Source organism: Momordica charantia (assembly GCF_013281855.1).
Source record: "Momordica charantia cultivar OHB3-1 chromosome 8 unlocalized genomic scaffold, Mcharantia_2.0 BLBB01000008.1, whole genome shotgun sequence".
In the NCBI taxonomy this organism is placed as follows: Eukaryota; Viridiplantae; Streptophyta; class Magnoliopsida; order Cucurbitales; family Cucurbitaceae; genus Momordica; species Momordica charantia.
In genome coordinates, this window is record NW_028275166.1 from 8504344 (window position 1) to 8519883 (window position 15540).

The 15540-nt window shown below is 31.8% G+C and overlaps 1 protein-coding gene across 1 annotated transcript; it reads right to left on the reverse strand.

Moving 5' to 3' along the window:
* Nucleotides 1-2307: 2307 nt before the first annotated feature.
* Nucleotides 2308-5353, reverse strand: LOC111021072 (uncharacterized). The gene is made up of 3 exons (XM_022297913.2): nucleotides 4849-5353; nucleotides 3892-4310; nucleotides 2308-3748 (listed from the first exon to the last, which is right to left on the reverse strand). Exons 1-3 carry the CDS (start codon nucleotides 5288-5290, stop codon nucleotides 2405-2407), a joined length of 2205 nt encoding a protein of 734 aa, XP_022153605.1. The 5' UTR covers nucleotides 5291-5353; the 3' UTR covers nucleotides 2308-2404.
* Between the last annotated feature and the right edge of the window lie 10187 nt (nucleotides 5354-15540).

Consider the following 15540-nt stretch of genomic DNA (forward strand, 5'->3'; position numbering starts at 1 on the left):
GACCTTAGACAAAACTTTGATTGGGAGGCCTTATGGTAGAAAATATCATCTAAAATTTATTTTTCTTAGTTTTGGAGATGTAAAATTATGTATTAAATTTTGATAACCTAAGTTCATACAATATGACCAATCCATTTAATTTTTCTTGTGACAAAGTTGACCTTAAATACGATTTCATCAATTTTAATTTTGAAAAGCTTCTTTTAGTGGAAGCAACTGTTACCGGTATTGTTTAATAATATTCTATAAGCAATATATGCATTTGAAGAAATGTTTAACTTTTTTTTATAATATAATTTAATATTTCAATAGTACAATCAATTTGATTTTGCAAGACCTCTCTTAATATTTTTAATTCAAAAAATAAATCTAAACTGCTAATGTCCGAAAATGTATCATGTGTTAATGTATTTTCAATATGAATACAATATGTTTTCAGATGATCATCATCTTAATGACTTACAAAATTTCATATCAAATAAGAAGTTAAAAGATATTTTCATATACATAAAATTTTGTTCAAATCTATTTTTAAATGAATAAATTGCTGGATCTATAATATAGTAAAAGTAATCAATTCTAAAAGAATCTTGTAGTGATCGTGTTTCTTCAATATCAATATTCTCATCAAATTGTTTTTTTTCTTCTTTTTTCACAAAATATTGGTTCTATTTCTACATCATTTGTAATTTTCTTAGCTCAAATCATAGCAGTAAATTCATTTTCTCTATACTTCCTCTCTAGTTTTTTTTCATTATTGGATACTTCATTTCCAACAGTAATATCATCATCTACTATTTTTCTTTGATCTCTTATTTGTCTATACCTATCATTTCTTTTATTAGTTTAACATTTTTATTTACGTTTAATTCCAATAACAAATTTATCGAGAGCAAATTCAATCAGTTTTTCTACTCTTATTTTCTTCTTAAGCTTTTTATATTCAGATTCATATTTTGCATATTGGTGTTCTAAGTAATTAAATCTAAACAAATCTTAGATATTAGGTTTTGAACCATCAACAATATCAAATCATTTATATATAAAAAATAATAATAAAAGAATTTGGACGAAATGCCTAAAAAAAAGTAAAATAATTTGAACGAAAAACGTGAAACTTTGAAGCCATTAATTGAGTGGAGGAAATAAGTAGTTTCGATTTCTACTCTAGCAATTGATAATCTTGTGTGACCACATAGAAGATCAGGATGAAAATTTAAGGTTTTAGAGAGATTGAAAGAGTGGAAGAAGGGGAGAGTTCTTGACGGAGAGAGATGATAATTTAAATTTAAATTAGGAGAGAGGGGAGAGTTTAAACTTAAATTAGTGAAATTAAGTAATATATTTATGAAAATTTTTTTTAGAGAAGTTGAAAAGTTTTGGTGGGGAAAAAAATAAATAAAATAATGAAATATTGAAGGTTTGCCATTCTCCAAAGGAGAATTTCGAGAGCTTGTATTAATGAGTTGAGATTTTTAAGAAAATTTGAAAGGAATATGAATAAAAAGATTAAGGTTAACCAATTTGAAAGGTAAATCCATCAAAATTGAAATAAATTCATGAGCATATTAATTGTGGGTTTTTTTAGTAGTGTGTATTTTTTCAATATTGCAAAAAAAAATATGAAAAGTAATAAATATTTTTTTTTATATTTTTAAATTTAATTAATAATTAACAACTAAATTAAATAGATACCAATATTATATATTATATGAAAAATATGAGGCCTTCCTAGAACGGAGTCATAGGCTGTCGCCTCGCTCGCCTATAGCTTAAGTCGATCATGATCGAGTCTAGATCAAAGGCATTCCGACGTCTCTCGCGAGTATTCTAACGAAGATGTTGAAGAGTTTGAGAAGATGGCCAAAGAAGGGAGGGGGAGGGGTTGGCTCTCTGTGGATGGAGATAAGTTTTAGCCCGGGGATCAGGAGAACACACTTTTCCAAAATTTCAACAAATTTTTCTTGTGTGTTAAAGAAATTAAAAAGTAGAACAAAATGAAACTTTAGCACCTGTCTCGGCAGTATATGCATTTTAGGTGAGTTTTGCTCAATCCCTCATAGGAAATTTATATGATTTTGATTAAGTTGCAATGCTCGCCCTTGAATTTGGAGGGTTTTATTCAACAAATCTTAGTTTAAATTACAACAAGTGTCTTATAGATTATATATCTACTCGAAGAGTCAAAGTGATTTGTTGTCAATCATTTTGGGAGAACATTTTGTGAAACGTTGGGGTAATTCTGAGTAATCTGATTATTGATCTCAAATCCAACATATTAATCATTCAAATCACTTCTTCAAAAAGTAGAACCAAATAGTAAAAAACAAATTTAATAAATATTTTACAAAACTATTTTTAATTAATTAAATCACTCGGTATGGAAACACTCTCAAACATATCTTTAATATACATGACCACCTAGACCTCTAGAACTGGCAACATCAGAATTAGTAGAGAATGAATAGAGCTTTCTTAGATCACGTCGTTCTATGTCTGAATTAGCTTTATTGGACGATAGATCATCTGTGGATTGATGGTCGGAATTACCGTCGGAAATATTGTCGCGGACCGGAACATTTGGCTTGACTCTCTCCCTTCTCCACTTGAGCTTTCTCATCCAATGCTTTACCAACTCTACTCCCAAATAAATGAAAAGTGTACCCATAGTCCCTCCCACCACCGCCAATATCGCAATAGGAAGCCAATTGGTTTTGTAATCTTGCGGTAAGGTGAGCCATGTGGCCGAAGTGAAAGCCGTCGCCATGAATGCTAGAGACACCCACAACACTTTATGAGTAATCTTAAGAAGTCGTAGTAGTAATTTTTTTCTGAAAGGGATGATGCTCACTAAAACGATCATGATGCATAGCGACGTGGTCATTGCAATGCTATTGCTTATTATGAATACCTTGTAGCCTTTTGCTTTGGCGAATACTGCTTTTCCAATCAGCGGGCCGTCTTGGTGAACCCCACCAGGAGGGTTTATCCCCACAGAAAATGTAATTGTAGCAATCAAAGCTGCAACTAAGGTAACTGTGTTTCTTGCATTTTGCAGTGCTTCCTTATACATATCGTGTTGCTTTTCTCGCCGAGAACGATTCTCGTCCATTTTGCTTTTTAGCACTTTCCGCCTCTTTTGGCTGAGATGCTTTTGCCTCTCCAAGTTGTTTGGAAGTACAGACCCATATTTTTTCTCTGCTTGATCAACTTGTTCATCATTAGCATGGATAACACTATTGCTCCTCAAATTGTTAATGTCAATCCTTTCTTCTTCCTTCTTATCATGATCTAAGTCTATCTTCTGCAATCCATCCTTCAGCAAATTTGGATCCGGAGAATGGATCTCCTTTTCTTCTTCCTTCTTACCATGATCTAAGTCAATCTTCTGCAAACCATCCTCTTCCAATAAATTTGGATCCAAAGAATGAATCTTCTTTTCTTCTTCCTTCTTATCATGATCTAGGTCAATGCTCTTCTGCAAATGATCCTCCTCCAATACATTTGGATCCAAAGAATTAATCCATTCTTGAATCCATTCCCCTTTCTCGCTGGTTGGAACAATAATTTTGGAATCTGTCAGTTCTATTTTTCTCTTTCCGCCGGCATTTTTTAACATGTCCTCAAGAGTTTGGAACTCCTCAGTACCATTAACGGCAAGGTTGTCGAGCATGTCAAGGGCTGTCAACCCTTCCTCGTTCTGACAATTTATCCACATCTTCATTTTATTGATCAAGAATTCTACAAACTGCAACATATTAATTAAAAAGGCAAACCCACATCAGAAATGTATTAGAAACCAGACTTGATTACATTCTCAGTTAGTATATAATTATGTATTGATGAGTTCATATGTGAAGAAAGTAGAGAAAGAGAGGATTTTTGTTTTACCTGAAGTCGTCCACACAGTGCTGCAACATGTAAAAGAGTATTCCCATGAAGGTCAACAGAATTGAAGAATGATTCATGTGTTTGGAAGGTTTCAGCCAAGTGTAGAAAAGTAGGGAATTGGTCATACCGAATGGTGAGATGAGGAATTGGGTCTCCCTGTTTCGTAAGATCCAATAAGGAGAGTGGAGAAAGGTCCATAAATAATTGAAGAATGGGAGTGTTGCCGTTTATAGCAACCAAGTGCAACGGCGTATACCCAAAGTTTGTGAATTGGCGAGCCAATTGAGGACGTTGATCCAACAGATAGCCCACTACGTCCACATGGCCGCCGATACAAGCTTTGTGCAGACCAGAAAACCCGTTATCGTCCACCTTTCGAGCCACTTTTGGGAACTTCCCTAATATTTCTTTAACCACACCTGCATTTGCACCAACCATCACCTTTTACTAAATTTTCTGCTCTACTTTTACAACAAAAGAGACTAAAAAGTAAAAACACACAAATTCCCATGTTTTCATTCCAACATTGAAAAATAAACTCCCTTAAATTTTGTCATTAGTTTCACAATTTACCCTTATTCTTTCAAAATTAGTTTCCAACGCTACCCCTTTAATAAAATATGTATGAAACATGCCATATCAGCAAGCATCCATTATTATTTTGAATGAAAAGTGACAAATTTTAGAATGACACTACAATTGCAGCCCATCCCAACCTTCTGCTAAAGCTCTATGTTAAAATACAATTCATAATGAATGAAGAAATTCACTTCGAGAGACGCCCAAATGGGATTGGACTCTCGGTCAATGGAGAGTTTTAGTATGGGGATCACTAGTAGAACATACTTTTCCAAAATTTCAGACCAAAATTTTTCTTTGTGTTAAGAAATTAAAAAGTTGAACAAATGATCATGATCCAAAGTTGTAGTTTAAGACATTACTAGAATTGGAAATTACCTAGGTGTCCTTTAGAGGCAGCCTCGAGAAAACAAGCTGCGGGGTCTAAATTTCGAAGCCAGGGCTGTTTGAAAAGGATCTTGACAACATCCAAGTGACCATGGCTGCAGGCCGAGAACATGAGGCTGTGACTTTGATGGCCGAGTTCAGAGCTGAGCCGCGGATTCATCTCCAGAAGTAGCATCAAGATTTCCGCCTCTCCCTCCTTACAAGCTTCGTGGAATGGAGTCTCCTTCTTCAGATTCTCCTCCGCCGCAGCTTCCGGCCAGAGCTTCAGGATCTTCTTCACCATGAAGCCGCGGCCGTTCCTCACCGCCAAGTGCAGCGCCGTGTCGCCGGTCACTTCTGATTTCTGCTTCAGAATTTCCACATTCTTCCCCACCACATTCATAAAACTCCTCATGTCCTTCCATCTCACTGCCTCGAAAAGCCTTGGATCCATTCTTTCTTTTTCTTTTGCCTTTTGTTTCTTTCAACTTTTGAAGTTAAACAAATTGATATAATGGGGGATGAACTGCACCTGCTGGTCTTTTATTATTATTTTCCATCAATCATTGTACGCGTCTTACAAGTCAAACTAGGAGGCTGAATAAAATAACGATAATGATAGTTCAGTACATTTTCCAATTTTCTATTTCCCTTTTATTTTAATTCTATTTCTACGATATGAGTTGACTAGATGATAAATATAAATTCCCACGAAATAAAGATTGAAACTTCCAAGCTGACAGCCACGGCAAGTGGCACATGCAACTTGAATTATAAAACTCTCTATATTTGTTTTTCTGAAATTACATTTTTGCCCTTCACTTAAATTTTATTCTTATATAGTGTTTGAGATTTAAAAAGCAGTATTGAAATTTAGAAACATTAGAAGAGAAAAAATCTCACGTCTAACAGTCTAACAATAATTGTTTGATAGCCATTTCTATTTTGTTTTTTATTTTTCTATTTTTAGTTTTTAGTTTTCTATTTTTTATAAACAAAAATCATATAAGTTTCGTAACTATTTTTTTATTTTTTGTTTTTAAAAAACAAAAAACCAAAATGTTGGTGACCATTTTTAGTTTTCTGTTTTTAAAAAGTTAGAAAATTAAAAATAATATTAAAGAGGGAAAAATCGATGTAGGTAGATATCACAATAGTGTGGGGCGGGAGTAAGGATCGCATCTCCCATTCTCGTGTTCGTGAAAATTTTTAGTCTCCCATCTCCACCTCGTTTTTCGGCTCGAGAAGAGAGATCCATGTTAAAGAATCCTTATTTGCAAAAGGGGATATTCGCACCAAAAATTACCAGTTTTATAATTAATTTTAATTATTTTTGTAAATAGAAAAAATAAAAATAGTGTAATAAATATATATTAATGATACGACTCACCACAAAACACCTATTAGTCCTGTCGTACCGACCACATACTCCAAACTAACTACAGAGTTTATGGTAACTTCTTTTAATTCTTACTTGATCTTTCACTAATAAACTTTGAATGGATGTACAATGAAATAATAATGTTTACAGAACAACCATTCTTACATTCATTCTAAACATTCTATTATGTCAACCTGGTATAAATATAAAACTCTTTACAAATACAACTACATATATATACAAAATGATATGCAACTCTTGAACTAATCTAGGTAGCACAAGCTGATCTACTTTCTCCCTTGAAAGTCAGGTACAATTTGGGGAGAAAATAAAAGATAAAGAGTGAGTTGGAAAACTTAGTGAGGTGTAAGTTAATAGGAAAATAAACTTATAAAACTTCTTTCATAAACAACTGGAATTAAGCTCTTAAAAACGTTATAAAACTCAAGTAATACAATAAACTTCATAAAAACTCACTTTCTCATAATAAACTTGTAATAATACTTTTAAACAAACCAACAAGCAAGGCTTCCAAGTTCAGGATTCGGATAAGGATTTGAAATCCGGATTTGGTCCTAATCGCTCCAACATTCCCGTGCGTCCCTTGCAACCTAGTTACGCCAACTTCTCGACCTGCCCTAAAAGCACATTCTAAAACACACATAACACAATTTTTTTCAAACATAAAATAGACTAGAGAAAACTTCACACCATACATGTACCCATATTCTATTTTGGTTTACTGGCGCAGAGTAACCTCAATAAACACAGCAGAATAATTCTCTCAACATGCGGAGTCAAATGGTCCCAAAGACCTAGGTATACTATAAAAACACATTCATATAGCATACAGTTAATCAGAAACTATTCTAAAATTCTTCTTTCTTATTTCTAAGAACTTGTCTAATTTTCTCAAATCATTTTTAAAATCTTTCTTTCTAAACAATATTTCATAAAACTCTAAAATCATTTCTGAAATTTCTTTCTAAATATATATTTCGTAACTTTCTCAACATTTCTAAGAAATTATGACACATTTCTAAAATTCTCAAAGAAACACAATTACTTTCTTTCTAAATCATACATAATATATAATTTCTTGAAATTCTATAATAATGGATATCTTAAAAACATTTCACAAAATAACTACTCACAGATCAACAATAATATTTAAAACCTTTAATAAAGTAACCACTCACAAAACTTATGAACAAGGTGTAAATGGGTTGTACGATGCTCCAATTTCCATTTGACCTGAAATATATCAATCCAATAACAAAATTAACTCAACGTGTACTAATTTCTTAATTCCACAACAAACCATAACATCTCCAAAATAAAAATTAACTATCCAATTTCATAACACATTCTCTCTTCATTTAAAACCATCACTTCTTCACTTTCCTACTACCTTACAAGTGAGTCCCACAATAAACCATTCAATTTCTTCTCCTCTCCAAAATCCACGTCAATCTTTTTTTCCTTTAATCATTTTTTTCCCTTTCTTACTTAATTTTAAACTACAAATTTATTTCTCTCTCTTCCATCAACAGCCCACTCTTCTTCTTTCTTATCCCTTCAAAACTACGAATTTCCTCCCTTTCTCTACCTTTTCTTCTTCCTTCCTCCTCTCTATTTTCTTTCTTTTTCTCAACCAAGAAACCTCTTTTCGCTTGATTTACATCTTCAATCCCCTTAAGAAAACTCATAAGCTCGACCCTCATTATTTTTCATCTTCTTTCTTCAACAGCCCCAACAAATTCTTCCTCAAGTTTCTACCATAAACCAAAAATAAAACATACCTCATCTGTAAAATCGATTTTTAAGACCGAAAATATGTTATCTTTAACTGGATTTTTTTAATAATGCTAATTCCCAAACTTATTCCACATATATGCCACATCCCGAACTATTTCCAAGAATAATGCTTGGAAAGTAGGAGGTGAGAGATGACCAAGTCCATTTTTAAACGACGGCCACGTAATTTTCCTTTTTTTTTTTTAAAATTACGTAGCAAGAGACGACATGCTACGCAGGTTTTTTCAAAAAACCGCCTCGTCGTCTCAAGTTACATTTTTTTTTAACACCTCACATGTCGTCTCTTTGTTAGGTTTATTGATTTTAAAAAAAAAAATTGCTTCTTAAGTTATTTGCCATATTTATTTTAAATATATTTAATATTTAAAGGTTTAATTTTGTTAACAACCATATTTTAATTAGAAAATAATATTCTTATTTTATTAATACTATTTCAATACTAGATTATAAAATAATATTTGACATGTGAATAAAATATTAATTAATATCTAAAAGGTATAGTTGAATAGTCAAAATTAGGCATTAAAGTCTATCAATCTATCTAATGTATCCCACATGAGGGAGGTTGTTGATGACTATGTGGCTGTCGATGATGAGCTCTCAGTGCCTCTAGTGTTTGTTGATCCTCGATACGGTTGAGGTATTGTCCATACTCTCCACGACCACATCCGTGACCCTCATAACCATACTATACTACTGTGTGAACCTGACTCGAACCAAGAGTCGGTATCATAACCATAGGCGTGGATGAGCCGTCGTCATCCTGTGTCTGTGTAAAATGTGGAACGTCATCCACATTATGATATATAACTTCACGTTCAGGAATGTTAGGCTCGTTTGGAGCATCATGCTTTAATTGACAATGTTCTCTACGTCTGGGGTCGTGAGTAGGTGTAGGTACTCTATACAACTGATGAAGCCTTTGAAGATGAGAGAATACTAATTTGTTCATAACATGCAATCTGCATGGAAAAAAATTAAGATAAATATATGTTTAAATTCAAATAGTTTGTAAAGCCAAATTAAAAAACATACCGTAGCACCAGACACTTGAGTGGTATAACGTCTAGTAATTGACAAATACCAACTCATGTATCCGGGATTGCAATTACCATCACCGTCCACTGGAGGATTAGTAGCAATATAATCTTTACGCAGGCGCCACCTAGCCACATAAGGTGTCGTATGGTCCTGCTATGCCCGGTGCCTAAGGTCTATGTCATGTATCTTTGGGTCCCAACTAGGAACATCTGGAATTGGTTGTTTTATACCAAACTATCTTGAAACTCTATCTAGATGATGTCAATCAACTACATGAAAACAAATGTGTGGACTTAGTGTGCACCATATCTCATGTACATTGTTGTAGTAATCTGGTAGGGATGCAAATTCCTTATTGTATGGTTCCGAAATCATCTGAAATGTTTATGTAAAAATATCATATTAAAAGTTAATCAACTTATATTTATAATTTTAAATATTTATCGATCCCCGTGTCAGAAGATCCAACATGTATCTGTACTGAACGAAAACATGTGTCGATAATTCTGTGACAGAAAATTGATCTCTCCACCTACAATAAAACTTTAAGTTTGTAAAGTTGTGACTATATTAAAAGAATTAATTTTATGGTACAATGAAATATTTAGATCAGCATACCGTGCAGCGGTGATCAGTGGTCGGAGGGATGCAGTGGTGATCGGCACGGTGAACGAAGAGATGAGGAGCGACAGTGATCTGGAGGGAGAGAACAAGATGTGGATGGATGGGGCGGCTGGGTTAGGGTACTTTTAAAAATCCTAACCCAAGGCGTCTCTCAAGAGACAACCAAGGCGCCCATGCCATATTGGTCGTCTCTTCAAGAGACCAGGCGGGTTTTAAAAAACCTGTGTACTACAAAAATTAAAAAAAAAACGGAAAATTACGTGGTGGGCCACGTCATTCAAAAACAGACAAGCGTCACGCTCGCTCTCAAGATACGACCAACGTGTGCCACTTCACAGGTCGTCTCTTGACGACGTACTACTTTTCAAGCATTATTCTTGGAAATAGTTTTGATGTCGCGTATATGTGGAATAAGTTTGGGAATTAGCATTATTAAAAAAAAATCGGTCTTTAACTTGTATTGTTCAAAATATAAGCTAATTGAAAAAGTAACCCCAACTAAATTTGAATTTCCATAATGCATAATTACTTATCAATTTCCAAAACCAAATTCTTTTGTTTATATTTGTTTTTTAAGCTAAAAGACTGTTATGTCCTTTAGACACTACAAGAATTTTAAACGTTAAAAAATTCGTCGGGAAAAGCCATTTTCTGCTGACGAAAATAAAATCGTAGGGACAATTATAAGTTTTGCAGACATTACTACAGAAAGTTGGGAAAAAAATATATATTTGTCAACGTTTTCTACATAATGTTGGCAAATATTCTATTTCTTGTGATGTTTTACAAAAAATGTTGGGAATATGTGCTCATAAATTCAAACACACAGAAGTTACATAATAAATATTGCGATGTTTTAATGAAAATGTGGGGGCAAAGATTCATTTTCCCGACGTTTTTACAAAAATGTTGGGAGAAGATCACTTATCCCAACGTTTTATTAAAAAAAATTGAGAGAAGTAATCTTATCCCAACGTTTTTTAAAACGTTGGGATAACATAATGTATCCCAACGTTTTATTAAAAGCGTTGCAATAAGATTTCTTGTGACGTTTTTACAAAACGTTGGGACCAGTGCGCCCATTGTTTTATTAAAAACGCTATATATGTTATTTCCTCCTACGTTTTGCAACAAATGGTGGGAATATGGGTTGATAAATTCAAACATACCATTATGCGCTGAATATTCCAACATTTTAATACAAACATGGGCCAAAGATCCCTTCTCCCCACATTTTTACAAAAACGTTGGCAGAAAATCACTTATCCTCACGTTTTACAAAAAAAAAAAAAAACGTTAGGAAAAGTAATCTTATACCAACGTTTTTAAAAATGTTGGCAAGAGATCAATTATCCCTACATTATACTAAAAACGTAAAAATGTAGGCAAAAAATCACTTATCCCTACGTTTTATTAAAGACGTTGGTGGAAGTAATCTTATCCCAACATTTTTGTACAAACATTAGGATAACATAATATATCTCAAACGTTTTAATAAAAATGTTGAGCTAAGTAACCTTATCCCATCGTTTTTACATAAAACGTTGGGATAACAAAATTTATCCCAACGTCTTAGGTAAAAATGTAGGGGGAATTATTTTAAAATAAATTTGAAAGTTGGAATATTTTAAAAATTAGTTTTGAAAATAGAAATATCTAAAAAAAAGAAAACCTTGAAAATCGCTAGCACATTCATCAAAATTTTAAAAGATTTCTCACAACATTTTTGTAAAAATGTTCCCGAAAGATAATTTATCTCAACTTTTTTTGAAAAAAGTTGGGAGAATCTTTTAAATTTCTAAATCTCATCTTTTAGCAACCTTATTATAAAATATTGGAAGAGATTCTTGGATACCAACGTTCATTAGAAAACGTGGGGGAGAAATTCTTGGTTACCACGTTTGTTAGTAAACGTGGGGAGAGGATAATGTATCTCAATGTTTTAAAAAAACATTGGGATAATCTTTTAAAACTTTTTTTTTTTGACAATCTTTTAGAACGATTTAAATATTCAACCTTCTATCTTTCTCCAACGTGATTTTAAAAAATGTGGGGAGAGGATAACTTATTCGGACATTTTTTAAAAGGTTGGGAGATATGATAATATTTTCTAATATTATTTTAAAATAGTTGGGATAAATTAAATTCTTGGATTTTCTAATTTCATAGGTAAATTAGAACTTAAAGTTTAATTTCGTTAGATTAAGATAAATTAAGTTTTCGAATTTTGGGAGAGATTTTAAATTAAGTTTTATTCCAAAAATTTAGAAATTTTATTTCCCTTTTGGATTTTATTATTGGGTTTTTAACTTAAGTTAATCTCTTAATTTATTTTCCCAAATCCTTTTTTGGATGAGTTTTATTTTGAAGAAAAATATTAAGAAAAAATCTCTACTCTTTTATATGGAATTAGTCTATCCTCATTTGTGGATCTACGAAATATTATTTAGCATGTGTCCTGAGTTAAAAGAATGTGTGTAGGCTGTTGGCTTTCCACCGGTGCCCCCATACCCTCGTCTTGGGTTTGACCCCCACCCTAAGTATTTTCGTTTTTTTTTTGTTTTTTTTTTTAATTTCTTGACTTACGGTTTTTCGTTTTGTTTCTTTTTTCTTTTTTTTTCCATTTTGTTTATTTATTTTTTGTTTTTTTTTCTATTCTCCTACAAAATATCTCTTAAACTGCTTCATTTCTTTTTCTTAAAACATATCCTTTAGCCCTTGTGATCAAATCTTACCTCCCTATGTTTTTCTTGTTATTATTATTATTATTTTTCCCAAAATATGTTCAATTCTTAAAAAAAAAAAGGTTTTTATTGAACAAAATATGTCTAATTCTTTTAAATAACTATTTTTTCACAAAATATTTCTAATTCTTTTAATATAAAAAAGTAAGTTTAAATTCTTTTTACCAAATCTATCTAGTTAAATTTATTTATTGGAAGGTATTTCTTTTAATAAATTTAAGTTCATAATCATAAACTTAGATAAACGTTATAATTTTTATCTTTATGTTAAGTTTATTCTAAATCGCCTTATTAATTTATAAAATTCACAGAAACTTACTAATTCAGTTTGATTAATGTACAACATCCACGGTTAAATAACTCTGCCAAAACTTACAAATTTAGAATAATTATAATGTCGATGTTAAGTTTTTTTCCGATTATGTTATTTTTATGCATTTGTGCCCCTTTCTGATATAGAATCTTGGATCCACCATTGCTCATTTGTTCTGATTTATTTGGGCTCATTTCTTTTTTATAAAAGAAAAGAAAATTAAAGAAATTGATTTAAACAAAAAAAATCCTATTTATAGGATAATAATCTTATTTATATTTATTCACTTTAACTTCTTTTTGGTATTAAAAAAAAAAGAAAACCAAAACAAGCCATCTTCATCTTCTTATTCCTCGCTGTAACGCCTCGGTTATTTTATTTTAAGATTGAAATTGTGCCTTTGGATTTTCCCTAAATCCTTGAATTTTATAATTTTGAAGTTCTAATTTTTTATATTTAAAATTTAGGTTTAATTTCTTTGGATTAAGATAAATTAAGTTTTCAAATTTTGGTAAGAGATTTTTAATTAAATTTTAATCCAACGTTTTGGAAATTTAATTCTCTCTTTTGCATTTTATTGGTTTTAATTTTAAGTTAATCAATATTTTAGTATTGTCCCAAATCCATGTAAAATAAAGTCTGTTTTCTTATTGGAAAAGGATTAGGAAAAATCTCTTTATTTATAAGACCACAAATCTTATTTTGTTATATTCTTTTGTGAGGTAAAAAGAAAAAGGGGAGAAAAAAAATAAAACAAAACTAAAGAAACCTCAAACACCATCTTTTCCCCGTATCTTTTTCCCCTTCTTATTCTTCTTTCATCTCCTTCTTCCCCTTCCTAACCCTAGCCGCCCCCGTTCTCTGACGACCCAACAACACGGTGGCAGCAGCAGTCTTCGACGGATGAAAACTTCTGCCAATGTTTTCAGAATTTTGACAACTCTGCCAACGTTTCTCTAAAACTTTGGTAGAAGTTTCTATTTGCCAACCTTTCTTTAAAACGTTGGTAGATCTACCAACATTTAAGAAACGTTGGTGGAAAGTCAGCTCTACCAGCATTTTTTGAATGTTGGCGAAAGTATTGTTCTGCCAACTTTTTTTTAAAAACGTCGGCAATGTGCTTTCCCAACGCACTTCTAGCTGATGTTTTTGTCACAAATATTTATCGTTGGAAGAAACTACTCCCAAAATTAAAATTCTTGTAGTGAGACCTAACTTCAAAATTTCAAAATTATTTTCTTTCTGTTTAAACTAAAATGACATAAACGCCCTTACAATTAATTATTTTTAGAATCATTATTTACTAGTATAAACAATTAGTTTTTAAAAAATATTTAATATTTTATTCACTACGTCAATAAAAATATATTAATTATTTAAAATTTTGAATTGAGGGACAGGGTCGGGAAATGCATTTCCTATTCTTGGAGCGAAGACTCGACCCGGTAGAAATTGTTGTATGTCTAATGTAGAGACATGAAAATAAAAGTTTAGAGAGATGAAATAAACTTGTGAAATATAAATTTTAGAGAGAAAAGAAAAAATTTAGGGAAAAAATAGTAAAAGGAAAGTCAAAAACAAAAAGAGAAAAATTTTAGAGAAAAAGAGTAAAGTAGGGAGGAAGAGATATGTTAAAGAAAAAAAAGTGAAATTAAAAAGAAAAAGAAAAATTATAGTGAGAACCAAATTTAGAGATAAAAACAAATTTGCAATATAATTTTTATAGAAAATAAGTAAATACAAAGAGAAAGAAAAGTTATAGAGAAACAAAGTTGAACGAGAAAAGAAAATATAATTTTGTCAGAAAAAAATTTAATAGGAAAAATAGATTAGGAAGAAAAAATAAAAGTTATAAAAAGACGAAGTTTTAGAGAGAGAAAAATTCAAGAAAATATATTTTTTGGAGAGAGTTGTGCGGTGAAACAAAAACAAATAAAAATACATACAACATGAATTTGAAGAGAGAGAAAAATAATAATAAATATTTAAAATAATATAATTTTAGAGAGAGAAAAAAATGTTTAAGAGAAATTTATGAAAAAAAAATTAGCAGAGAGATTAATAGAACTTTGCTTGGGAGGGTCAGATGTATGTTTGTAAATGCTAAACTTTCGAAGGTTTTTTTCGAGGGAAGCTGTAACTATAGCAACTTATTTCATAAATCATAGCCCTTCCTCTGCAATTAACATGAAAACACCACAAGAAATGTAGACAGAAAAATCTCTTAGTTTAAACCAATTGAGAGTGTTTGTGTGTGCAGCCTATGCACATATATGGTAGGACAAGCTTGAATGAAAGTGAATGAAAGTGTTGCTGATGTTCAACGACGAAAAGCGACGAAAACGCTTTTCGTCGTTGAAAGTGGACCTGGCGACGAGAATCTTTTTCATGGCAAAAACTTTTTGGCGACGGCCCAACAGCAACAGCTTGGGCGACGAAAAAATTTCGTCGTCGAAGGTCTTTGGCGACGAATTGTGTCGTCGCCAAAACCTAAAATTTTTGTAGTTGATCATGAGATCGTGGAAGCATGGTTAAGAAATACTTAAAAAAGTTAATATTATCTACTATTATACCGACAATAAAGTACACATTTCTATTTGATGGCTCAATCATAAGAACTTTAAAATTAAACGTGCTAATTTGGAATAGAAAACATATGAGTGAGAACAAAGTATGTGGAGAGAATCCATATTTGGGAGTGAATTTTGAGTATTTTGATTATTCTAAAATCATTTTTTTTAAAACAAACATGCATTAATCATTGTAATCATTGCTTCAAAAAC